Source organism: Rhinopithecus roxellana, chromosome 5 (genome assembly GCF_007565055.1).
Source record: "Rhinopithecus roxellana isolate Shanxi Qingling chromosome 5, ASM756505v1, whole genome shotgun sequence".
NCBI lineage: Eukaryota > Metazoa > Chordata > Mammalia > Primates > Cercopithecidae > Rhinopithecus > Rhinopithecus roxellana.
Window position 1 is genome coordinate 6,990,808 of NC_044553.1, and position 27,152 is coordinate 7,017,959.

The following is a 27,152-nucleotide window of genomic DNA, read 5'->3' on the forward strand; positions in this document are numbered from 1 at the left end:
CCATTTAGTATGACATATTTCAAGCATATAGCAACGTTAAAAGAATTTTATACTAAACATCTTGGTATCCACCACCCAGATTCTACCGTTAACATTAGTATTCCTGCTTTATCACTTATGACTCCATCTATTCATCCCTCTTTCCAGCCATCACTCCAAGTTATTCTTTGATGCATTTGAAAATAAATTGCTGGCCGGGCACTGTGGCTCACGCCTGTAATCCCCAGCACTTTGGGAGGCCGAGGCGGGTGGATCATGAGGTCAAGAGATCAGTACCATCCTGGCCAACATGGTGAAACCCCATCTCTACTAAAAACAAAAACAAAAACAAAAATTAGCTGGGCATGTTTTCCTTGTCCTTCAAGGTTATTTTTCAGGCTTATGGTTTTTATTAATATCTCAATGTAGATCATTGACTCAGAGTGAATGTTATAGAAATGTTATTATGCTAATTAATAATAATCACAATTTATTCATTGAAGTATGCGTCCCAAGACATTTTTCCAGGTAATACCTTATTAGAAAAATTTCAATTTCCACCTCAATAGTAATTATTTATTGACTACCTGCTAAATGTCCTAGATTGTGCTAGGCACTATGGTGGATACCAAAGAAAACATACCATAGGTTTTGCATTTAGGCATCTCACGGTTTGGCCAAGGAGACAGAATAACGATAGGTGGAATATTTAGAGCATCACTAAGTGGTGATATGGTGATTGATAGATTTTTTTCTTTTTCTTTTTTTTTTTTTGAGATGGCGTTTCACTCTTGTCACCCAGGCTGGAGTGCAGTGGCACAATCTTGGTTCACTGCAACCTCTGCCTCCCGGGTTCAAGGATTCTCCTGCCTCAACCTCCCAAGTAGCAGGGAGTACAAGCATGTGCCACCACGCCTCGCTAATCTTTTGTATTTTTAGTAGAGACAGGGTTTCGCCATGTGGGCCAGGCTGGTGGTCTTGAACTCCTGGCCTCAAGTGATCTGCCCGCCTCAGCCTCCCAAAGTGCTGGGATTATAGGCATGATCCACCATGCCCGGCCTGATCGATATATTTCTTAGCTCAGGGAAGGGCATATTGTGGGCAAAAGTAACTGGAGAAAGCTTCATAGAGATATTGGGAGTTAGAATAGATTTTGAAGATGTGTGGATCTGGATCAGAAAAGGAAAAATGGACATTCTGGATATATGTATTAAACAGAGTGTACACCTTCTTCCCTTGAGTGGAAATTAAGTATTGGAGATAAAGAAGAAATAAGATTGAATAGGTTATTGAAGCAGATAATAGAACAAATTTATAGAAGAACCAAAGCGCTTGATAAGAGTTTAAAATGCCTTTTAGAACAAGATAGGATATAATTAAATAAGTTTTTCTTTAAATTAGTTTATGTAGATTTTTTTATCAGTCCAAGTAATCCTCTCCCAAATTCCTCTGCATTCATTAATGTAAGATTTTAGATTGGAGAATTATCTAATGAGATCTTCCAAAAACTAATAACTTATTCTCTGTAACAAATATCAAAATGGGGGTAACTACTATCAACCAAGGTCACCAATTACTGACTTACTATATTTATGGGATATTTTCCATTCCTTATCCAACTTGATCTTCAGCCTTTATACAATTGATAGTTTTGCCTATTCTCTCTTCTGTTGGCTTCTCAAACCCCACTTGTATCAGTACTTGTCTGCTCCTTCCTGCTGTCCCGGCCCTAGTCAGGCCCTCAATCATGTTTTTGACCTTTATTATAGCACCCCCCCCCCCTTATCCTTTCTAGCTATCATTTCCCTTCCCTACTAACTAGCCCTACCTACTTCTAGAATAGTATCTCTCTACCACAACTATGATCATAATTCATCTCTGCTTCTTCATAACTTTCCATTGCCTGCAGGATAAAATCTGACTCCCTTAAGCACCTTACAAGGCCTTTCAGAATCTGGCCATCTGTCCAGACTTTTCCTGCTACTTGCTTCCTCCTCCCGCAAAACCAAAGCATAATATGCTTTCCACTTCCTTCCTTTCTGCCTGCCTGCCTTCCTTTCTGGAATGCCTTCTCCAAATTTGCTACCCTGGAAAATTCCTAAATATTTTTCAAGTCTTAGCTCAAACATCCTATGTGGTCTTGCCTGACCAAGGGTTATTTCTTTTTTATGCTACCATTTATGCATTATATATACTTCCATTTTGGCATGCATTTATTACATCATAATGGTTTGTTTGCATGTCTGTCTTGCTGTTAGGCTGTGAATTTCCTCTGGTCTGCGATGGTATCTTTTCATTTTTATATCCCCAGGACATATCAAAAATGTGGCAGATGGTTACTCCTCTGTAGTTATTTTTTGGATGAATAAAGTGATTGTATCAATGCAATAGATGTGCATATGTTGTTTCCTTTTAACTAGAATTGGAGAGGGATAAGAATCAGAATGGATGAATGGAAAAAAAACTATACATACATATCAAGTTCCATATCATAGACTTTATTATTTTATAGGAATCCGTTGATTGGGTTGGAGATTACAATGAACCGTTGACTGGTTTCTCATGGAGAGGTGGATCTGAACGAGAGACCACAGGAATTCAGATATGGAGTGAAGTCTTCCTTATCAATAAACCTGATGGTAAAAAGGTATGATGCTAACTTCCTAAATAAAATTGAGTTTCCACTTATAACAGTTACTGCTTTTTAGGATCCTTGAAGTTGCACTTTTGAAAATTAATTTTGATCATTTGATGTGAAGCTTAAAGTGGGGTAGCATCCTATAGCACGATCTTTGTTTCCTTTTCTTGTGATCAGGGTAGGTAAAATTATAACGATGATAGAACAGCAGATCAGCAAGTAACATCTGTATTTTGTTTCACTGCTATATAAAGTTTCTGTAATGTTGGATTACTAGTAAAAATTACTTATGATAGTAATCAGCAGTTAATATTTTTATTTTCTGTGGCATTCATGGTATGTGTAAGAAATTATCTAAAATAGTATTCATTAATAATGGTTTGCTTTAGTTCTTATGATATTAATGTTATGGTAACCCTAATGACCTAGATGTTCTATAAAATATCACTAATGTACTCTTCTTGCCTGTAGGTTGCAGTGTTATTGATGGATACTCAGGGAACCTTTGATAGTCAGTCAACTTTGAGAGATTCAGCCACAGTATTTGCCCTTAGCACAATGATCAGCTCAATACAGGTATGAAATAAAATAAACCCATTTTGATGATGTTTCTTTAACTAAAAATTGTGAGTATATATGTTTCTATATACATGTGATAATGAGATAAACAACAGAAACTGGGAATCATATATATTATTTGACTCAATTAGCATGCCAGTTCTTGTGATTTCTGTAAGAGTAGAATTGTTTTTGTTATTGTAGTCTAATTACTGACAAACTTTCAAATTGACTGCTTTGGTTAGAAAAGGTCATATTATCTTATTGGGATTTTTGTTGTTGTTGTTTAAAGCCTACAATAAACTCAGTAACATAAATCTTGTATGAGTGTACATTGAGACCATCTATTATAAGTTGTGTTTAATGAAACAGGATTTATAAATATAAATTTTGTTCTACATAGCCAGTAGAAACATTTCTAAATGTACAAACATTTACATGTGTTCATAGCTTTTAAAAACACCTTAATGTACATTTAGGAAAGTAAATATCTTGTATATAAAATTTATCTTTCTTTTCATTCCTTTTTTCTCACTTTTTTAAAAGTGTTATTTTTGAGGTTATTGTGGGCTTTCTAAATTGTCCTGAAAATCCTTGTAGAGTTTTATAAGAACCATAGAACCCATAGCATAAAAGATTTTAAGACTATTTTTAGATATTTTCAATCCACTGGCAAAAGCAAAAAGAGAGAGTGGCCAAGGAACAGGGCAGATCAATAAAAAAAAGTAAGATAGCTTAAAAATGCAGAAAAGGCAAAGTAGTTAGGATGAGTGAGTCAAGGATGAAATTATAAGCAAGCATAGAGAATGGAGCTAGTGAACCAGCAACAGGGGCATCATATATGGTTAGGACAAACAAGACAGGGTAAACAGAAGGAGGAAGGAAAGACTGAATTTATTAAATAAAAGACTTTAAAAGTCATAAAAACAGTTATGGTTATAACCTATTTAATCAACTTTTAAAAATTAACTTTTCTTTCAATTGACAAATAAAAATATATATTTATCATGTACAATATGATATTTTGAATACATACATTGTATAAGCCTTTAAAATACCGACTTAATCTAATTTATTCATAATTCACAGGGTAAGCCATATTTATACAAGCCTATTTAAACCAGATTGACTTTGCCTTTTCAGTATTACTCATTGTTTATATTTGACCTGAATACATTGAATATTTTCATAGAAAAATCTGCTAACACCTTAGTAATAACTATTTTTTATTATGTGAGAAATGATGATGTTATTTAAATAACTATACAAAGTATTCTTTTTATATCACTACATAAACATATAAGCCTCCTTAACTTTTCTTTGAAGTTAATGATATTTATTCCCCTCAAAAAATGTCATCTTAATGCTGTGATCTGTTCATGAAGCAGCAATGCATATGTATAAGGCTGTGAGCATGATATTCAGAACCTAACTTCCATGTGATGAAACTCTGTTCAGGCATAAATAAAATGATTAATTGTGAAGAAGTCAACATGATTTTTCTTTTCTTTTCTTTTCTTTTTTTTTTTTTTTTGAGATGAGTCTCGCTCTGTCGCCCAGGCTGGAGTGCAGTGGCGTGGTCTCTGCTCACTGCAAGCTCGGCCTCCCAGGTTCACACCATTCTCCTGCCTCACCCTGCCGAGCAGCTGGGACTACAGGCGCCCGCCACCATGCCCGGCTAATGTTTTGTATTTTTAGTGGAGACGGGGTTTCACCGTGTTAGCCAGGATGGTCTCGATCTGCTGACCTTGTGATCCGCCTGTCTCGGCCTCCCAAAGTGCTGGGATTACAGGCATGAGCCACTGTGCCCGGCCAACATGATTTTTCAAAACAAAATTTTCCATATGGCTTGCTGAGATTTAGATTGCTATTATTTTGTCTTGCTTGGAAGAATGAGTTTTTTTGACTCATTCTTTAGGTTCATAAAATAATTGTAATATTCTGTCTCCAGAGCAGGTGGCTACTGTATTTCTGGAACCATTTTATAGTCACTGTAAATTCCTTATTGTCTCTCAAGCTTCTTTTACTTCTCTCTCAAGGTCTTACAAATATCATCATGTAAGCAAGTATATAAGAAAGTTCATTTTTGTGATAACTGATATTTTTAAAAGTAGGGAATGATGCTTAGGATGATGCCAATTATTTTATCATTGTGATTGTATTTCTTTATCAAGGTATATAACTTATCCCAAAATGTCCAGGAGGATGATCTTCAGCACCTCCAGGTAACAATATTTTCTTTTCTGTGTATCTGGTAGTCTTTGGAATATATATAGCAGAATTCTGGGGAATGATTTCAAAACATAATCAGGTTCTGATTCTGCTGTTTACACAGGAACTATTGACCCAATTAGGTGCCTGGTAATTACTGCCCCAGACTGATTAATTTATAAAGGAAAGAAGTTTAATTGACTCACAGTTCAGCATGACTGGAAAGGCCTCAGGAAATTTACAATCATGGCCGAAGGCAAAGGGGAAGCAAGGCACTTTCTCCACAAGGCAGCAGGAAGGAGAAATGCCAAGCGAAGTGGGAGGAGCCCCTTATAAAACTATCAGATCTGTGAGAACTCACTCACTATCACGAGAACAACGTCGGGAAACAGCCTCCATGTTTCACTTACTTTCACCTGGTCTCGCCCTTGACACGTGGGGATTATGGAGATTATAATTTAAGATGAGATTTTGGTGGGGACACAAAGCCTAACCATATCAATAAGTAACTACCTTTCTCCCTAATTTGACATCAAATTTAATATATTTTTTAGAAAAAGAGTCACACTGCAAGTCCCAGACATTTAAAAAAAAACACAACTGAGGTGGTAAGGCTCAATCTAGCCTCAGGAAAACTACAGAGCAATCACTGCTCCAAAAGGAGCAGAAACAAAGAAGGAGAAATTTGGTTTACAAATGGTGACAGTACTGAGAACTTTCCCAGGATTAGCACTAAGGAGCACAACTCTCCAGGTTTTGTTATGCTCTGGGCACAGTGTATGTTTTTTCTCCTCTTTCGAATTCATTTCAAGATTCCCCAGGGCCAGGTGTAGTGGCTCATGCCTGTAATCCCAGCAGTTTAGGAGGCTGAGGCAGGTAGATTGCTTGAGCCCAGGAGTTTGAGACCAGCCTGGGCCACATGGTGAAACCCTATCTCTACCAAAAATACAAAAATTAGCCAGGCAGGCATGGTGGCGCGTGCCTGTAGTCCCAGCTACTCAGTAGGCTGAAGTTGGTGGATCACTTGAGCCCGGGAGGTCAAGGCTGCAGTGAGCAGAGTTCATGCCACTGCACTCCAGCCTGGGTGACAAAGTGAGACCCTGTATCCAAAAAAAAAAAAAAAAAAAAAAAAAGAAAAAGAAAAAGAAAAAAGACAGAGAAAAGGACTTTCCATTTCTTAGGCTAAATGCCTAATGTTTTTGTAGTAATCCAAGCCATTGTGCCATTAAATTTCCTCAGGCAACAGCTTTTGTAAATATATCCTACATAGTTTACAGCTCTCTGGTCTAATTTATACACGTTCTGCTTCTAAAGGTCATTTAGCATGTTTCCTTCTTCCCTTTTGTCTCCCACAAAAAATTAGTGCACATTTTAGATATAAAAGGTATTCATTTTAAAACATAAAAGGTGTTAATTTTAAAAATAAAATGTAAATTTTATTTTTAAATGTACTTTTTGTCTTTTATTCTTAAATATCTAATTACCATGGCTCTGCTTTACCTATCCAATGCTTATTTCCTGAAAATGATTATTATAATCTTCTTAATATAATATTCTGTTATAGCTAGGGGAAAAAGTAAATGAAAGAAAGCCAAGAATTAAAACTTTGCAGATGCTAAAGTTCTGTGTGTGTGTGTGTGTGTGTGTGTGTGTGTGTGTGTGTGATTTTTTTTCCAGCTTTTCACTGAGTATGGCAGACTGGCAATGGAGGAAACATTCCTGAAGCCATTTCAGGTGAGTGAAGGTTAAATGATGATAAATTCTTACTAGATTTTCCTGAAGACTGTAACCAGGTATACTAATTAGGGTCATGTTTCCTTTTCTTTTTATTTCATTGAGAAAACATTTCTGACCTATTTTATGCTATTTGATGCAAGATAGAATGAGATAGAAATGAGGAAATAGAATTTTTAAGAATTATTTTTTATAAAAGAAATGTGGAAATGAAAGATGAATTAGGCATTCTGGTTCCCGGCAAAATGTCAGCTTTTTTTTTCCTGAACTCAAAGTGACTGTCAAAGTGCTGGGATTAGAGATGTGAGCCCCTGGGCCCAGCCTCACTTATGTACAAAAATTAAACATCCAGCCATATCTTATGAGATGTATTAAAACATAAGAATGTGTTAATTTGAAAATAAAAGGATGGAAAAAGATATATCAGGCACCTACTAAGTGAAGGAAAACAAGTGTCTATATTTTGTCAGTAAGAATTATTTAGAATAGAGAAGTTTATAATAATAAAAAGTTATTTCACTAGGAAAATACAAGAATTCTATTCAGGCATGGTAGCATATTCCTGTAATCCCAGCTACTCGGAAGGCTGTGGTGGGAGGATCACTTGACCCCAGGAGTTCGAATCCAACCTGGGCAACATAGTGAGAGACTCTGTCTCTTGAAAAACAAAAATTGTAAATTTTTGTGACAAATAGCCTCAAAATATATAAAGATCAATAGAACCATAAGAAGAAATGAGTAAATCCACTGAAACACCGCTCTCCTAACTATTGATAAGTCAAGTAAGCAGAAAATTAGTAACAGTAAAGAAGATGTGAAACCTAAGGCTAACAATTGCTTGCTTTATGGTACATGTATAGAATAGTGTAAGTAACAAAGAAAACACATTACTCTTAAGCATGCAAGGTGTATGTACAAAAATTTACCACGTATTAAGCCACAAAGCAGGTCTCCACAAATTTCGAAGCATTGAATTCATACTGACCTCTTTCTGTCATCACAGGACAATTTAGTTAAAAGTTAATAAGAAAGTGCTAATTTTAAAAAGCATATTTTGGAAATTTAAGCACACAATTCAAAAATAATTCATGGGTTAAGTTAAACTCATAATAGATATAGGAAAATACTGCAAATTGAGTGCTTGAAAGAAAACATACATATTGAACATTAAATGCTATCATGAAAATGGTACTTAGAGAGAAAAAATATAGCCATAAAAGTTTTATATTAGAAAAAAAGAAAGACAGAAAATTAGTGATAAGTACAAATTAAGAAGAAAAAATAGGCCAGGCGCATTGGCTCATGCCTGTAATCCCAGCACCTTTGGAGGCTGAGGCGGGTGGATTGCTTGAGGTCAGGAGTTCAAGACAAGCCTGACCAACATGGTGAAACCCCGTCTCTACTAAAAATACAAAAATTAGCTGGGCCTGGTGGCGGGCACCTGTAATTACAGCTACTCCAGAGCCTGAGGCAGGAGAATCACTTGAACCTGGGAGGCGGAGGTTACAGTGAGCCAAGATCGCACCATTGCACTCCAGCCTGGATGACAGAGCGAGACTGTCTCAAAAAAAAAACCAAAAAAAGAAAAAAGAAAAAACAGACAAAAACTAATGAAAATAAGAAAGAACATTTATAAAAGCTGTATGTCTCAAGATGGATCAATTTTAAAAACATAATATGGATTAGAAAAAAGCTAGTTGCCAAAGACTATTTACAGTAGGATAACATGTTTTATAAAGGTCCAAAATGAGCAAAACTAAACAATATGTTAAGAATATAAAGACATGTGATAAAACTATTTTAAAAAAGCAAAAGTAAAGTAGTATTTACTACTGGAGAGGAGAAATGGGGATGTATCAGGAAGGGACACACAGGAAGCTTCAATGTTATTGGTATTTTCAATTATTTAAGCGGGTTTGTGGGTTCACGAGTATTTATTTTATTAATCTGCTTAATGGCATGCATATATGTTACATGCATTCTTTTGTAGATATCATATTATGTAATAACATTTTTCAATCTAAAAAATCAATAGCATTTCTTAAAACCAGCGATTACAACTAGCAAATATAAGTTTTAAAATATATATATCATTCACAATAGCAAAGCAAAACAAAAATCTTTAGTAATTAGCCACCAAAATATAAAGACCTTTCTGGAGAAAAAATCAAAGGTCTGTTAAAGACCATAAAGAAAAAATTGTATAAACCAAAGAGATATAATATGATCACAGATGGTATGATTTAATGTTGTAGAGAATTTAATTCTCAACAAATTAGTCAAACTCAGTGCAATTATAATTGAAATTACAACAGGATTTTTTTTTTGTATATCTTCTACAACTCATATGGAAGAATTAAGCCTTGTTTTGATTTAAGTCAGGTTTTCTTTTTTTTTTCTTTTCTTTTTTTTTTTTTTTTTTGAGACGGAGTCTTGCTCTTGTTGCCCAGGCTGGAATGCATGCAATGGTGTGATCTCATCTCACTGCAACCTCCGCCTCCCGGGTTCAAGCCATTCTCCTGCCTCAGCCTCCCAAGTAGCTGAGATTACAGGCGCCTGCCTCTATGCCTGGCTAATTTTTCTGTGTGTTTTTAGTAGAGATGGGGTCTCACCATTTTGGCCAGGATGGTCTCAAACTCCTGACTTCAGGTTATCTGTCTGCCTCGGCCTCCAGAAGTACAGGGATTACAGGTGTGAGCCACTGCGCCTGGCCTTAAGTCAGTTTTTAAGAAGGATATCTAAATTGGGGGGCTCAATACACACTACAAAGTCATAGCAATGAAAATGGTGAGGTCCTACACAGATACAAGAGCAAAGCTCAATGGAACTAAACAGTTTAAATACACTCATATGTATATGGGAGCCTGGTAGTCAGTAGAGGTGGCATGATAAACTGGTGGGAAATAAATGGGTTAATAGTTGGGTTTGGAAAAACGAGTTCACTATTTGGAGAAAGAGCTGGATTTTTACTAAATACCATAATAGAAGTAATCTCCAGATGGATCAAAGAACTAAATATGAAAGTTAAAACTATAAAGCTAATAGAAGAAAGTGCTGGAGAATATTTTTCTGAATTGAGGTGAAGAAACATTTATTAAACTCTCCAAAATAAACCATGTAGTAAAAAATTGATGCATATTACTACATCAAAATTAAGTATTTCTATTTATCAAAGGACTTTATAATCAAAGTGAACAGATTCGTAGAAGATACTGACAATGTCAAAGTCAACAAAAGATTACTAGACAGAACATACAGGAAACCTGCAAGTAACCAAAACCTGGTTACCAGTCAGAAAACAGGCAAAGAATATTAATAGCCAACTCACAGAAAGGAAACCTGAATGGCTAATACATTTTTGAAGGGATATCAAGTCTCACTGATAATGAGATAAATATTAAAACAACGATGAAATACCACTTTATACTCATTAAACAGGCAAAAAGTGGAATATGGAGATGATACCAAATGAAAGCTAGGATTTGGGTAAATGGGAACACCCAGGCCCTATTGTTGGAAGTGCAGATTGGAGCAGCCATTCCGTGGAGCAGAGGAAATATGTAAGGATATTTACTGATAGAGTAATAGTAGCAGGAATTTGGAGACAATTTAGGTGTCCATCACTAGAAGAACGGATACATAAAAATTTGGGGAAAAGCATGCTCTGGAATACTTTGCAACATCTAAAGACAGTGAACCAAAAGTACATAGAGTAGCATGAATAGAGCGTTAAAATTTGTACTGAAGTAAGCAGGAAAAAGTATGAGATTTATAACATGATACTATTTATGAATATTTAAAATGCTGTACATACACAAAATAATATATATTAAAGTGAGTGTGGATGGGAATGAATAGTTGAGGAATGGGAGTGAGGGTCTGGGAAAAATATGATGAAGTGAAGTAGCACGGAGAGACGATGTATGCTGTGATGAAGGAGTATGAATTCTCCCCTGAGGGCTCGGGAACCTGGTGCAGGGAGGAGGTGAGGTAGAATGAAACCAGTCTTGCTTGCAGTCTTCTGTATGTTTTACAATATCTACTAGACTCTGTTGTCTTTTTTATTTTTAATCATTTATTAGGTTGATAGTTGAAGTGTTGTAAGGCTATTGTTTTGATTTTCTTCTTCTCTAACTTGTTACTGAGAACCACTGGCAAACCAGAGTAGAGAACTCCATTGTAAATTACGGAAAGGGACTTTAGGTCTAACCAGCAGATGTCACTGCTCCTTACATTTTGCCAGACACACGAATACTGGAAAAGACCAATCAGTGCTGTGATAAAACAGATGACAGATAGATAAATATTGATAGAGTTACTGCTTTTGGTTAAAAAAAAAATGAGTTGAAAACAAACAATGGAAAAAAATTTTAAGAGATTACCCTAGTTAGTAAGCTGTTGGCATTATGAAATGTCAGTGAAAAGAAAAAGTTTTTGCTGACTGAGTCAACGATGACTCCTAAACATGTTTGGACTTGTAACTCTAACCATCTGAAATTGAAATGAGAAGCTCATTAAGTAGTAAAGGTGGCATCCAAAGCCATTTTATAATATTTTAGATTAAAGCAACCAAATCCAAAACAAAAAATACTATACATTATAAAATCAAAAGATAAAATGCAAATGTATTCAAATCTCAAAACATACATGAGTTAAATAATTCACATTTCAATTAGAAAAAGCGTAGAGAAAAACTGCAAAGTAAAATAACTTTTAAATGAAATTTCAATTAGGCAATCTTTTTCAGCAGGTCACCACCTCCACCCTCTTCTCTTTGAGAAATTAACAGCTTTATTCATTTGGGTAAAGGTGTGGGGAAATTTTAAACATTGCCTGAGACAGTAAGGTGAGGGATAATGAAATTTTAAAAATAATTTTGTATTAAAATTGAACTAAGGCCAGGTGCAGTGGCTCATGCCTGCAATTCCAACACTTTGGGAGGTGGAGGCAGGAAAATTGCTTGGAGCCCAGAAGTTTTAGATGAGCCTGAGCGACATAGTGAGACTGTATCTCTACAAAAAGGGAAAAAAGAAGAAAAAAAAAAAACTCCACAAAGAACTACGGCTCCTGTAGTCCCAGCTATTTGGGGGTAGGGGCTGAAGTGGGAGGATGGCTTGAGCCCAGGGGTTTGAGGCTGCAGTGAGCTATGATTGCACCGCTGCACTCCAGCCTGGGCAACAGAGTGAGAACGTGTCTCAAAAAATAAATAAACAAAATTAATTTAAACAAATTTAAATAGAAGAATCCTTAACTCTGAAACAGAGTACAATTATAAATAATAAACAAGACCTATAATAAACAACAAACATGAAGGCAATTAGCTGGAGAAATGAATAGCTAAATTAACAGATTAACTTTATTCTTTTTGTTTTTGTTTTTGTTTTTTTTTTGAGATGGAGTCTCGCTCTGTCGCCCGGGCTGGAGTGGAGTGGCCGGATCTCAGCTCACTGCAAGCTCCGCCTCCCGGGTTTGCGCCATTCTCCTGCCTCAGCCTCCCCAGTAGCTGGGACGACAGGCACCCACCACCTCGCCCGGCTAGTTTTTTGTATTTTTTAGTAGAGACGGGGTTTCACCATGTTAGCCAGGATGGTCTCGATCTCCTGACCTCATGATCCACCCGTCTCGGCCTCCCAAAGTGCTGGGATTACAGGCTTGAGCCACCGCGCCTGGCCAACTTTATTCTTTAAAATACCAATTTATATCAAGCTGTAATCAAACACACAAAAATATGTTAGTGTATTTAAAAAACCATGGTTTAAAAGAGAGAATTAAAAGCTAACTAAATTAAGTTTAAAAGCAATATTGAAGTGCAAGTTTAACCAGTGGTGTGCTGGTAAAATGTTTAAAAGTGGCTGGGGAGGAGGGAGGAGGTGAGCCTGATATATATTATTTGCTAATTTTTATGGTGTAAATACTTTTACCATGGCCAATTTCAAGCTACCATGACTTCAATCAGCTTGCAAAAATTCCTCAAAATTTAACAAATGCTTTTTGCAAGCTCTAATGAACCAGTTCTAAACTATGTAGCACACCCTGGAAGTATAATTCATATTAAGACACAGTATAGAGTTATCTAAGTGACATTAGTTATTTTCTCACCTGTTTTGCTCACTATGAGTATTTGAATTTAAAGTATAAAAATCAGGCAGGAGCTACTTTATCAACATATCTATCTATAAAATAACTAGGTTCTTTATATTAGCTTCTCTACCTTAGGACTTCCAGTTTTTGTTGAGAATGACAATATTTTTTCATTAATTTAGACGTGGCTGTGTATAATAACTGTGCAAGTTTTATTTGAGTAATAACACTCAGTTTGCTGTAAGAACCTAGAGAAAATATCTTGTCATGTGCAATAGATTTGTGTCTATATTGGTATATTATGAGTGTTTTTTTTCTTGGTCATTTAGACTTGCATAAGCCACACCTGGCCCCACGTTGCTCTGTACTGGGATGATCACATCCTTGGGTCAGGATCCCTACGACTATTTCTGGATGTTTTTCATGTTGTCAGACATTATTTGAAGTTCATTCTAAATACAGGCTGCTTATCAACACCAAGCAAGGCTGCCTTCCTCTAATGCTCTGTCAAATGATCAGCCACCAGTTACTTGTTTCCCCAGGAAAGGCTCTTTTTCCACTTGTATGGCTCTGTGGCTCTCTCTGTGTGTGCTTGTCACTCTCGTCCTCTCAGTTCTGCTGGGCTGTGGTGGTGGAGAGGGTTTTCACTCTGTCATGTGGTAATACAGTAAGCTTGTTGTAGGGCCTAGGCTAGAAACAGATCCCCCTTACTAAGAAGACCCTGCATTATACCTTTAAATGTACTCTTTGGCAATAGCAGCCCAGGAGTTTATGATTTAATCATTTCATGCCTTCTAATTATGTAGGCTATAAAGAAATAGAAACATTCCCCATTTGCTAAAGTGTATTATAGTCTCAAGATTCACTTGAGTCAATGTTTTAGATGTCAATACATTTCTCAGTGGCATTTCTACATTGTGGGTCTGTTTCTAGTAGACCAGTCTTCTAAAGCTCGTTTAATCTACAGCAGATTTAAATAGTGACCACGATGTTCCTGAGCCTTGGTTCCTTTAAGCCAGTCCTGAATATATCTGATGATTCCTAGATCTCTTTGAGGCCCAGAGCCCTGAGGTAGTTGGGAATTTTAGCAGGATTTAGGCTGCATGGCTCACAGAGAAGAGATGGGGCTGCAGCATATCTGTAGCCTTGGTGATTGATGCCTAATTAGGTGTTTTAGACACCTGGGTTAGAATCATTTCTGAGCCATACCACAGTTCTACTGAATTGGAATCCCTGTGTTTAGACCAGGGAATCTGCACTCTGTATGTCATTCTTGAGCACATATTTGAGGACAGATTTAGCCACTGGGCACACTCCAGCAGACAGCATCTATGGCAGAAAGTTCTGGTAGCAGAGAGATAGGGCACCATTTCTATGTACATTTCTGTGTACAGGTAGTTAGTAGATTAAGGTTGGCCTATAATAGGAAAGTAGGAAGCATAATCCCTAAAAACTTTCCTTCACACAAACTTGACTTCTCTTAGAAGCCTTATTTCTTTCTTGAGCATATATTTTAGGACTATTTGCATTTATTCTCTTCTCTTCCATCTCCTCAGTGTCAAGTACTTCACTTTCTGGAATTAATTCAGCCCAGTTTTCACCCATAGCATGTTTATTAACCATTTTCATACACTTAAAAACCCAGCAAGACCTTAGACTTTAGAAAGAGATTCAAATTCTCTTTGTGAGATAAAAGTAAAAACTCAATTCCTCACATTCCTTTCAGCGGAGATGTAATTATTAGTGAGCACATCAGTCTGTACCAGTTTTAAGTTAAACTGAAGGTTGCTGAAAAATAATAGAAGGGGAAGCATATAATAATACTCTGTTACATTAAGACAGGTACTCTGTTTCTCACAATTTCTCATTCAAATTGGGCCTACACAGGGCAATTAGGAATTATTTTACTCTAGTTTGCTTAATTATATTTGAGGACCATTTATTCCCATTATTTGAGAATGTCCATTTGCACAAAATTATTTGACAGTGATTTAAGCTACTTTGAAACAAAACATCTTTGATCAAATATCTGTGATGATTATAACTGACAAGTCATACCTGATAAATGCATGACCTCACTGAGAAAATGAAAGGCTGATGTCTGTCAGCTTGGGCTGAAAATTAAAGGAAATGATGTGGAAAAAGACAGCTGAGGAAGTTATCTGCCCTATCCCATGTTCTGTCGAGAGAGCAATTTAGGTGATCTGAGAGCTGTATGGATTAGAAGAAATACTTACCTGGCTACACAGAACTAGGTCAGTGGTGTAGACTAGGATTCTCCCAATTTCTACATTTAGGTACCTGAAATGTCTAGAAGAGCAATAACAGCAGTTTATTGCCTGCTTATTCTGTGCCATGCACTGTACTAAGCATTTTCCTTACGTTGTTCAAATTAGTGATCATTACAGTTCTATAAAACAAGTAATGTTACCACTCCTTCTTTATTCTCATCTTTAATTTTTCTGTCCAATGAGAAGTACTGAGGCTGAGAGTAGTTGAGAAACTTACTCCTGGTCACATGTATCTTTAAATTGTAGAGCTGACCTCAACCTAGGCCACAACTCAGAGCGCTTGCACTTAATTACCATCTTTTATTGCTTCTCTTTGCTGTCTTAATCTGAGCCACTTATTGAGCTATATTTTATTGTCTTACATTTTAATGTGCCTATCCCCTCTCACTAATTAAATTATAAATGCCTTATTAGCAAGAACTTTGTCATTGACTTTTTGAAGTCTAGAGCATCTACCATGCTGTTAATAAAGCATGTGTTCAATCAATGTTCACTAAGGTGGTGGTATTTACATATTTGGGATTATAAATAGTCTGCATATACAACTCAAAATTGAAAGACCTGGATTCAAGATCTGGAGCAACTATTACATATCCAGCCCAGTATTGTCTCTTTATACTTTTAAGGTAAGAACTATAACCAAACAATATTAAGTCGTAAGTTGACGTGAGAGTGTCCAAAATATTTGTACTGGGCATGGTCCCTTCTTGAACTGGAAAAACACAATCATGAAATTCTCCTTCAATGGGTAAGGGTAGTAGAGTTGCTGCATTGAAAGTGTCACACTGATAGGTGATCATACAAAAAGAAAATACCACATTTTGTTAGTTAAGACTAACACAAAAATGTTGGGTGTTTTCAGTTAGCAATAGTGATTGTACTGTATGTGGTACCATCAAATTTAAAGGTGATCCTAGAGCATGGTCTGTAGATACTTCAAGTAATTAGATGAAGCCGTAACTGCTCTGAGGCAAGGAAGATAAGCCTTGGTTACTGGATCAAGCAATGGGCCACAAAAGGCCCTGAATCTTTGCTGTTGTTGATTTAATACTTAGCATGGCTTTTCTTTTTAATAAAAAAGAAAAAGTTATGATAATTCGGAAGGATTGATCTGCCCTCCTATTAGCTTGTCTCTAATTTTTCTGCCCATATCCTTGGAGAGTTTGTGCAAAGACTCTTCATTTTTTTTTTTTTTTTTTAATTATACATGTTATAGGTATTCTTAGCTGCCTTGGGACACCAGTTCTTCCAGTGGATTTTCTGCCTGCAATATCCATAGACTTCCCTATCTATAGGTTCCTGATTCATAGAGAACAGAGGATATTTTGGTCTTGTTTTTATCTGAAGGGCCACAAATTTGTTTTGATTTCTATTTTGCTGAATACCCAAGCCCTATGAAAAGTCAGTGATATACTGGAGATTTCCAAATTGGCAATTTCTCATTCAACCTTTTTTTTCTGAGTCTATATTTTATATCTGAGCCTCATATGTTTTTTCTTCCATATTCATATTTTATGTCTGAAAGTTTCCTGAAGTCAATTTTTAAAGTTTCCTGTTGATTCATCTTTATTTTATTTATAATTTAGAAAATTTGTCCAATTGACATTTAAGAGGAAGTCTTCCAAAATAGCGTTCTGTAATTTTTTTTATTTTTCTTGCCCCCTAAAGGTCACTTAATTGTTAAAATGTATTATCATTATGTTTTGATGAACAGCTGGATTACTTAAATATTCTCCTGGTCTTTCTTATCCCACTGTTTTTAACCATTTTTTTTTTTCCCACCTGAAGGTCTAACAATTAAGTGAACTAGTTGGAACAGAACTGATAGTTCAGGACAGTGAATATTTAACAAGTCTGTAACAAATTTTTATCTTTCTGGGTTAAAAGAAATTCCTTAACACTCAGCTCAAGACCGGGGTTTAAATTCAACTTCTGTAGAATAGCCTTCTGATCTAGCAGTTTTAAGTAGATTTGGGCAGTGTGCCCACTCCTTTCCTGTGAAAATTCCTGAGGAAAAAGTAGCTTGTTTAGAAGGTCAGGGGAAGGAGGAGAAGGAACTGAAGGGATGTACTGAGTGGTAAAAATAAAACTGAGTGAAAAGAAATGCAAGGAAGGCAGGTTTCAGAATGTTACAGTGTCAAATGTAGAGATTGCATTTTGGAGTCAGCATTTTATTTTGAGGCCTCAGTTTATTGTGTAAAGAAGCTAACTAATGAGTGTTTGGTATTTGTCTCAATATTTAAAGAGCTCCTCTTAACTGTGTTGTTTATTTTTACATGTCCAAAGTTCACCATAATGGCCACAGTTATTCTCACCAAAAATTAGGGTTGTCATTTAATAGAAATAGGAAGCAGAAATTCTTCCAGGAGGAGGTTGTAGTGTTGATATAGAGAAACCTGTAACATAAAAGTTAATCAATAGTACGTGCTCATGAGAAGTGTTTTGGGTTCTTTAAGCAAGCAGAGGCTAGGACAGAGTTGTATGATCAATAATCTGACAATTACTGATTTTGTGTTATGTACTATACAAAGTGACTCATGCATGTATTGACAAGACAGAGAATGTCCTCTTGAAGGTTTTGTAGGGAATCTAAGGCAAAATTTGATTAATTACTTTTGCATAAATTGGTTGCCAGCCTACCAGACTTCCAACTGTTAGTCTTTGGGGCAGTGTGAATAGGACTGACGACTTCTTAGGCCTATGCTTCCATCTGTTCTTTATAGAGCACTTTTGTATTCATTCAGTGATACAAAACAATTCAAGACAAAACAAAAACACATGAGACAAGACTCTGTACAAATTGTCAAATAAAAGAAAGCAAAGCAAGCAGCCAAAGAACAAGCAGGCTAATGGCAAAAATATTCATTGAATGGTGTGCCCCCAAACCAAAAGTTCTAAGAACTTTATACAAAAATTAGGTCTTATTATTGATCAGGTGAATGTACTTTCAAAACTAAAACTTGAATTACTCTATGCAAAGACTTACGACTAATGACTTTATATAAAGACCTGTACGGTTACAAAATCCTAGGATAACAAATTAATTTAGCAACAAGAGCTCAATGAAGCAAATCAGAACTCAGATTATTGTTGAGACAGACTCACCTGGAAGCAAACTGAAGGACAAATGGAATTTGGGAACAAGGCAGAAAGAGAATGCACCTTCTAGTCTAAGAGTCACAGAGAATGCTGCCAAGTGAGGGCGTTCAAAAATGGTGCAATGAGACTTCCAGAATTGGCAAAGGATAAGACCATCGCTCAAAATATGACTTAAAAAAACAAAGCTAAATTTATTGCTTAATGAAGTAGAGCTCTGCTGGTGAGGCATAGTCTCATTGAGCAAAGCAAACTGAAGACCACATGTAGGCATCAGAGGCTTGTTTTGGAGTTTTGTGGGTTATGGAAGCAAGATGGGTTGACATCAATCTGAGAATATGTCTTTTGTTCAATGTGTTGGATATAGAGGTGAAAACAGTAAGTTTTCTGGAGTGAGTCTTTGACTACTTGACTGACTTTTAAAGCAATGAGGCTCTCTGTTGGCTTTTTGTATGGGTTGTTGATTGAAGTAATTGTTACTTACTTTGGGTTTAAAACCAGTTCTGGTGTTTACTTTTATCTGAAACTGAAATTAGAAACTGATTAAATGTATTAAAAACCAGTTCAGGTATTTACTAGCAGTTTTAGAAGATGTGGTCTTTTTCTGTGAGTGTAGGAATAATTTCATGTATTTATAATGGATGTGCACATAAATTTACTGTTATTTTTCAAATAACATTTACTTCATATGAGCTTTTTATACTGACATGATCAACTCATGTGTTGATATATTCCACATACTTATTAGTAGCTATGTGTTATCATATTAATGTACCATAGTTTGTATAGCTATTTCTCAATTGTTGAGCATTTGGATTTATTTCAGTTTTTCACGGTTGCCAAGTCATGCTGTAATACTCCTTTTGAATAATTTCCTGAAAGATATAGTCTCCAGAGGGAAGCTAATAAAATTAATCATGATTTTAAAAAGTTAAGATGATTATTTCGTTTGTAAGCTAAGTATAGTATAGGTCCATCACTTGACCCAGTTGCCTGACTGAATTTAATTTTAAAAAGTATTTGTGGCTTCATATGTTTTTATCTGAGCAAATTAGGCTAATTTGTATTCTTAGTTTTTATCTCTACTTATATGCATACATGAGCAAATCAAGATTCTGCAGTGTAGAAAAAACTGATAGATTTTGACATACAGACTGAATTTCATAGAAATCCATACATGATGAATGGAAAGCATATAAATTGTCTAGGAAGGGATGGGGGATAGTAGGCATGCTCATCCCCATTCATGAGAACCAATTATTAAATATACAGGAATTATATAAACCAGTTATTAAACTTTTAATAGCTTGGAATCAGCTATGATGGGTATATTTACACCACAGAAATTGACAAATGCTACAAATCAAGGCTTTCGTTTTTCTTTTTGTCAGAGAGCCAGTTGATCAGCACATCACTGGATGAGAACATCAGGCAGGAAACCTAGGAGTTGGAACATTGCCATTAATTTCATGATTACTTTATATATTGCTAATTTTAAAAAATGAAACTTTATATTTGCTTCTATACCACACATGGTCCTCATTATTTTGAATTGGGAAGATGCCGAGTGAAAAAGAAAGATTAAAAGCTCCCAAGAAAAATGCAAAATACTGCCAAATCCACATACTTGGTTTCATTTATCCTGGTTCATGAACCTCTATTTTGCAAAAGTTACTTCCCAGCTAAATCTATTTCCAAAATACATGTTTTAGGAAGAAATATTCAAAATACAAATTATTATATTTTGACAAAAATTGTGGCAAAAAATGGACATCTATTTAAAGTTAGCAGGCTACTTAAAGAGGGTGGATGTGGGTATTTTTAATTCTTTTCTCTACAAGAATCCCTCCTCTCCCCCCAAAAAATCTACAAAACAAAATAAGAGGGAGGAGAGGCTCCATCTGATGGAAACAAGAAAGATCCATAATCACACACCACTTAGAAGTGACCCTGTTTAAGGAAAAAAGATGTGATTCAAGGATTTTATGTCCAGCAAAATTGACTTTCAGGTATAAAGGGCCACAACTATTATCAACATGTAAAATTCCAAGGAATATTGTTCCCATGACCCTTAATGCAAAATCTACTAAAGAATGAATTTCAGATCAGCAAAGATGACATAAGGACTAGGAGTGATCATTAAATGTGTATTTGTTTGTGGAACTTAGACTAAACGAGGGACAAAAGGGAGAGAACATCATATGTAATGTCTATTTTCTTCAAATAAATAAATGAATAGATAAACTAAAAAGTAGGAGAATGAGGAGAGCATGTGCCAAATTAAAAAAAATAAAGAACTTTCATTAAGTATTCCTAGTAGTTGATGGTGGTATTGGTACTGCTACTCTGCGACTGTTGGGTATGTATTATAGCATTGAAAAAATGAGTAATTATGGGATATCATAATTCAGCCATCCCTGATGCATTAAGAATCAAGACTCTTGAGTCAAGATTATTGGATAAGGAGATCTGGATATAATATAGACATTCAGTGGAAACTCTATAGTCCTGAATTTGAATTGGGAGTGTCAGTATGAATTTATGAGATATTTTTTCACAAACACACACACAATTTTATCCTAGCTCTACCCACTGAAAAGGTCTAGAAACACTGACCAATGCAGCAGCACTTTGAGCATTATAATCTTGAAGTACCATATTTCACTAAAAGAAACCAGTGCTTCTTAGAGAAATGCCCGATTCTAGGTCTAAGGCAGGAAATGAACTTGGAACAACTTTGGGGAAAATAAAACTGTTATAAAGTTATGTTAGTTATTTTTCTGGATTTTTTTTTGTTTGTGATACTTGCCAGTTTTTCGAATTTGTAGTTTATATTCGTCATTCTAAATAAATATTCACTTTCAAGCCTAATTCTGCATTCTTTTTCTCACAGAGGCTTTCCTCTGCCCCACACTGCCCCACAGATTATGTAAGCTTCAGGCCCCATAAAACCTGGATTCCCACCTGCCTCTCTACCACATATGCATAATGGGAGCCCCTGAAGAAGAAAATGAAACAAATGAGGAAACAATAAAAGTAATAGAGGAAAAATATTTAAAGAGATGATAGAGGAAAACTTTTCTCGAATGAAACTTGAATCTTCATACTATTTCCCTAGGGAAAACTGATACATTCTAGTCAATATGAGAATATACTTAGTAAAGTTATTGAACTTTTAAGAACAAAGGATCTACACGGAGTTTTCCATAGCAATATTCATGAAAAAAGATGAATGATAATTGACAAAGTTTTGAAAGAGCCACCCCAATAATTTTTATATCCTGCCAGTTGTTCATTAACTATGAAAGCAACAGAAGATATTCTCAAAAATGTGAGTACTCAGGAAATACAGCAATCCTAATACTACTTCTCGGAAAGCTACATGGCAAAATTTGGCCCACTTTTATTTTATTAAAAATAAGGGCTCAGATATGGAGAAGTTGACAGTGAAAGGATTTTTGATTCAGTGAATCCAATTAAATATAACACTAAAGCCAAACAACTTTGAATATTGTGAGTATAGAGCAGAGTGTAAACATTTTAAACCCTGACATTGTGAAATTGATAATTAAAAAATGAGAAAATAATTTATTCAACAGATCTGTACTGAGCACTGATTCTGTGCCAAGCACTGTACTAGGTGTTAAGGATACTATAATGAGCAAGAAAGAGATTCAATGTTTGCCTCCAGAAGGCTTACAGTCTATACATAATGCACCATAACATTATGGTTTGGAGTTACCTATTTCTTTTTCTGTCTAGTTCCCCTTCTAGCAATAGAACTCCTCTTTCCAATTCCCTTTAGTTCAGGTGAACCTGATGACATTCACCCCTTACATAGAGGTGACAATTCAGACCATCCCATCCCTCTGACCATTGTGATTATTTCTGGACTGGGATTATATGATCAAATTGGGCCCATTCCTGGAAATTTCCTGAGATTGCTGTCATGAAAAACTGACTCGCACTGGTGTTGCTAAGCTAGCAGGGTGTGAATCTGGATCTCAGTGGTCATCTTGGCCATCATGTAGAGAGGACTGTTCAGAGAGAGAAAGAGCCTTGATGTCATTTAAGTGTCCCAAATCCTTCTGAAATCACCTACACCACTGACCTTTCCAGTTGCAGAACCAATTATCTACTTTTTTGCTTAAACTTGTTGGAATTGGATTTCATTACTTACAACTGAAAGAAGTCCACCAAATTCTAGTAGAAGTGTTATAATAGGGGAAGTTCAGGGTGATATGGGAACACATAGCAATAGTACATATATAAATTGTCTTATAATTTCCATATGCATTTTGTAGTATCTTTCAATGTTTATTATATTTTAAACATTTTTACTCAAACTGCTTTTGGTTTTATTTCAAAGTCATGACATGTTAAAAGTAGAAGGAAGGGAGGAGTGGTAACAGGAAATCTGAGAATGCCGATTTTCTCATGGCAGGGAGTTAAAGGTGAAACATATATTTAAAAAGCATGACTCCAAACAAATCAGTAAAGACAAAAGACCTGATCAGCCTCTTCACAAAAGAGAATAAACACAAAGAGCCAACAAACATAGGACAATGTGCTTAATTTCATTAATCATCAGGGAAATGCATATTGAACACAATGGGCTAGGCTACTAAACCACACCCTCCAGAATGTTTAAAATTAAAAAGACAGAGAATATCAAGCATTGGTGAGGATGACGTGTAGCATCAGGAACCCTCTAAGACTGCTGGTAAGGTTATAAATTGGTACTTTGGAAAACAGGACAATGTCAGCCAATCCTGAACATGTGCACACTCTCTACCCAGTAATTCTGCTTTAGTTATAAATGCAAAAGAAAGAAGACACAGAAAGAAGACCAGAAGACACATGAATGTTCGTAGCGGCACTATTCATGCCAGTCAAGAACTAGAGACACTGAAATGCCCATCTACAGAATGAATTAATAATTATTCACATAATGGGAAATTGTGCAGTAATGACTATGCATGATAAACAATTATGCAATAATATAATCTCACAAATATAATGTTGAGTGACAGAAGCTAGACCAAAAGAATATGTCATGTATCATGTATGATTTCACTTAACGGAAATTATAAAAACAGGCAAAACGAACTGATGCTGTTAAAAGTCAGGCCCGTGGTTACCCTTGAGCAAGGGGTCATGACTGGAGGGTGGCAGGAGCAGGGGCTTGTGGAGTGCTGGATATTCTCTGTTTCTTGATCTAGGTGCTAGTTACACAATGTGTTCAGTTTATGAAAATTCATTAAGTTATATATGTAATGTGCAGTTTTCTGTATGTGGACTATATTCCAATCAAAGATATAAAAAGTTAAACACATGACTCCCAGCTCAATGTTTTCCAAAATCTTTGTTCTTAACTTCAAGTGAATTTATTAGAACTTCTAATGGTAAAAAATCATTTACTTGAAATTCAGCAGTATTTTAAATGTCATCTTGTCTTCCTTTTAGCCAGTTAATTTCAAGTGCATTTTAATACTTTTTATTTAAAATGCCACATACAAAACAGTTCCACATTTTATAAATCTGTTTTTCTCCTTTTTCTTCCTTTTAGCCCTTCTCCATTTGTGTATGTACCTAGGGAGATGACTGGATGATGTTCACCAAATGTTAATTATCGTTAAATCCAGGAGATGGGATTTGGGGTGCATTTTTTTTGTTTTTTTTATGAGACAGAGTCTCGCTCTGTTGCCCAGGCTGGAGTGCAGTGGCACGATCTCGGCTCACTGCAAGCTCCGCCTCCCAGGTTCACGCCATTCTCCTGCCTCAGCCTCCTGAGTAGCTGGGACTACAGGCGCCCGCCACCATGCCCAGCTAATTTTTTGTATTTTTAGTAGAGACGGGGTTTCACAGTGTTAGCCAGGATGGTCTCAATCTCCTGACCTCGTGATCCGCCCGCCTCGGCCTCCCAAAGTGCTGGGATTACAGGCGTGAGCCACTGTGCCCGGCCTGGGGTGCATTTTTAAATTTTCTCTCTGGACTTTGCTATCTAGTTTGAACTTTTTATGATGAGCATACATACATATCATTTCTATAAAAATATTAAAACAATTTCTTTATAAAAGAAAAGCTGATCTCATATCTTATGCCTGTATTCAGCCATAGCCATCAGAAAGGAAGATTCTTAGGAACGTATTCTACACAAAATCTGATTATAGTGACATAGCTCCATTCAGGCAGTTTGGGAGTCATCTCTGTCGTCTCTCAGTTGGGTGCTTTCATGCTGGCATTTTGTAGGCAGCTTTCTGTTCACACTTAATGGAAATAGGTAGGATGATCTCATAGGGGAGAGACTGCCCAGACACTTTGAAAGGTTTTATGTTTGATTTTTAATTCAGCAATGTGGGAAAGAACGATATTCAAATGACAATGATATTATAATTGGTTTCTGTAAAAAGCAAAGGGAGGCACCTTAAAGTCCTCATATCTATCCTTTCTTACCATTTTTTAGAGTCTGATATTTCTTGTTCGAGACTGGAGTTTCCCATACGAATTTTCATATGGAGCTGATGGTGGCGCCAAATTCTTGGAAAAGCGCCTCAAGGTTTGTTAGATATTTAGGTGCATGAAATTTCACTGATAATAATCTAGAATTATTTTTGTTGGATCATTTGGTGAATAGATACTCAGTAGCCACAATCTCATTTGTTATCGATATTAATGACACAGGTAAAGAATTCTTTGTATATATCTATAAAACAAGAATTTACTCCTAAAGATAAAACTTTTACTTTGAAGAATTAAGTCACTTCAAGACTGAGTGCAAATATCAAGATTCAGGTTTTAGTAGAGGTTTCAAAGCCAATGTAACATATATCTAATTTTCAAATCCCTGGAGTCAATCTTAGAACCCAGAATGTAAAATTAGAAGGCCTTCCACTTTCTGCGTTGTGCTAGTTCAATACTGTACAAATTGTTACACTGAGCAGATATCACCAAAGTGCCTACTGGGAAATCAGGGAGAAAGATCAAAATTTGCAAAAATGTTCCTTGAAAATTCAGATCTCTGAACCTATTAGGTTTACAGTCATAATAGTTTGTCTATATTAAAAACTATCAAATATGTATTTACATAAGGTGGGAGATGAGGGTGATTTAGCTTGTAAGTAAACACCCAACTATTCAGATTCCATTCTAGAATTTAAATGTACACTTACCAGGTGATAGGAGGCTGTCTTGAATATCTACTAAAAAGAAAGTAGAAATATCTTACTTTCTCTTTGTGGCTCCTATGAATTTAATTCAAAATTTAATTTGAATTAAAATTTGAATTTGTAGAAACTAGCCAGAGTAAAACCCTATTAATTTGTATTAAAAATGGGAAGGCCCATTTGAGTTAGTATAAGGGTAGACACTTGTTAATTATAACTAGGCCATGTGTTTTCTATACTTAGACATGACTGTGTGTGGCAAACTCACCCAAAACTTTCTTCTTTCTTTAGTAGCAGCCCTGTCGTGTCATTTTTATCATTGTGGGACCAAAAAGACATAGCAAATATAAGATGTCACAGAATTCCTTTGCAAAATTTATGATGAAAGTAGTTTAAACTTCAGAATGATTTACTGCAGGTCTCAGGGAACCAGCATGAAGAACTACAGAATGTCAGAAAACACATCCATTCCTGTTTCACCAACATTTCCTGCTTTCTGCTACCTCATCCTGGCTTAAAAGTAGCTACCAATCCAAACTTTGATGGAAAATTGAAAGGTTTGTGTCTATTAGTGAATATGTTTGCATCACTTAGTCTGATTATAAAAATGTCATTTTATCTACTGGGCTTATGGCTGATAGTTTATTTATCTACTGATAGGAGGCTGATGATTAGAAATTGTCAGGAGAATAAGGCATCCTGGGCTGGTGCTCCTCCTTGGTGAACTGTGGGATTCTGTGGGCGCTGAATATATACAGTGTCTACAAAAATAGGCCAGATCCTGAGTTCACCTAGAAGGCAGTAACTGTCACCTTCTCATCTCTGTGCACTGAGAAGTGCTCCTTCATGTTTTTATGCTTCATTTTCCTTATCTACACGAAAAAGGAAAACAGATGTCTATAGTATTGGAATTCTGTATTAAGTTATATAATTAGAGATTGAGAGAAATGCTCTTTAAAACTGCTCCTAAATAATTTAATTATAAATTATTAAAAACTTCACTAAAAATGGAATCTTGTGTGGAAGAGGACCAGTTTCTTAAAAAAAAAAAAAATAGAATGTTTTTCAAATAGTGTATACTTATAGGATGTAATTATGTCTTTAATGGAGGACTGATTGTTACATGATTCCAAAGCAGCTTGACTTGTTAAACAAACAAACAAGAGTGGGAGGGGAGGTAGGAGTCTGGGAAAATGGAAGTTAATCTTTCCCAAAAGATATCCATCAGGGCTGTAGACATATGCTTTGTAGTTAATACGACATAGTTCAAAGACATGACTTTTTAACTTGAAAGCATGGTGTGGAATATACCACTGAATTCAGACATTTGTTTAATTTACTGTGGCCTTTGTGCGTCGTGCTAGGAGTGAGACAGTGACATTACAAGCTTCTCAGCAC

At 35.9% G+C, this 27,152-nt stretch overlaps 1 protein-coding gene across 3 annotated transcripts in view; it reads left to right on the forward strand.

Annotated features, from left to right (window-relative positions):
• The window catches only part of ATL1 (atlastin GTPase 1), a 102,343-nt gene that overhangs the window by 56,217 nt on the left and 18,974 nt on the right, over positions 1-27,152 (forward strand). For all 3 annotated transcript variants that reach the window (XM_010389470.2, XM_010389469.2, XM_030930006.1), the window contains 6 exons: positions 2,492-2,626; positions 3,089-3,193; positions 5,350-5,400; positions 7,064-7,120; positions 25,055-25,147; positions 26,173-26,311. In XM_010389470.2, the coding sequence (XP_010387772.1) occupies positions 2,492-2,626; positions 3,089-3,193; positions 5,350-5,400; positions 7,064-7,120; positions 25,055-25,147; positions 26,173-26,311 (580 nt within the window). The remainder of the gene's footprint in view (positions 1-2,491; positions 2,627-3,088; positions 3,194-5,349; positions 5,401-7,063; positions 7,121-25,054; positions 25,148-26,172; positions 26,312-27,152) is intronic.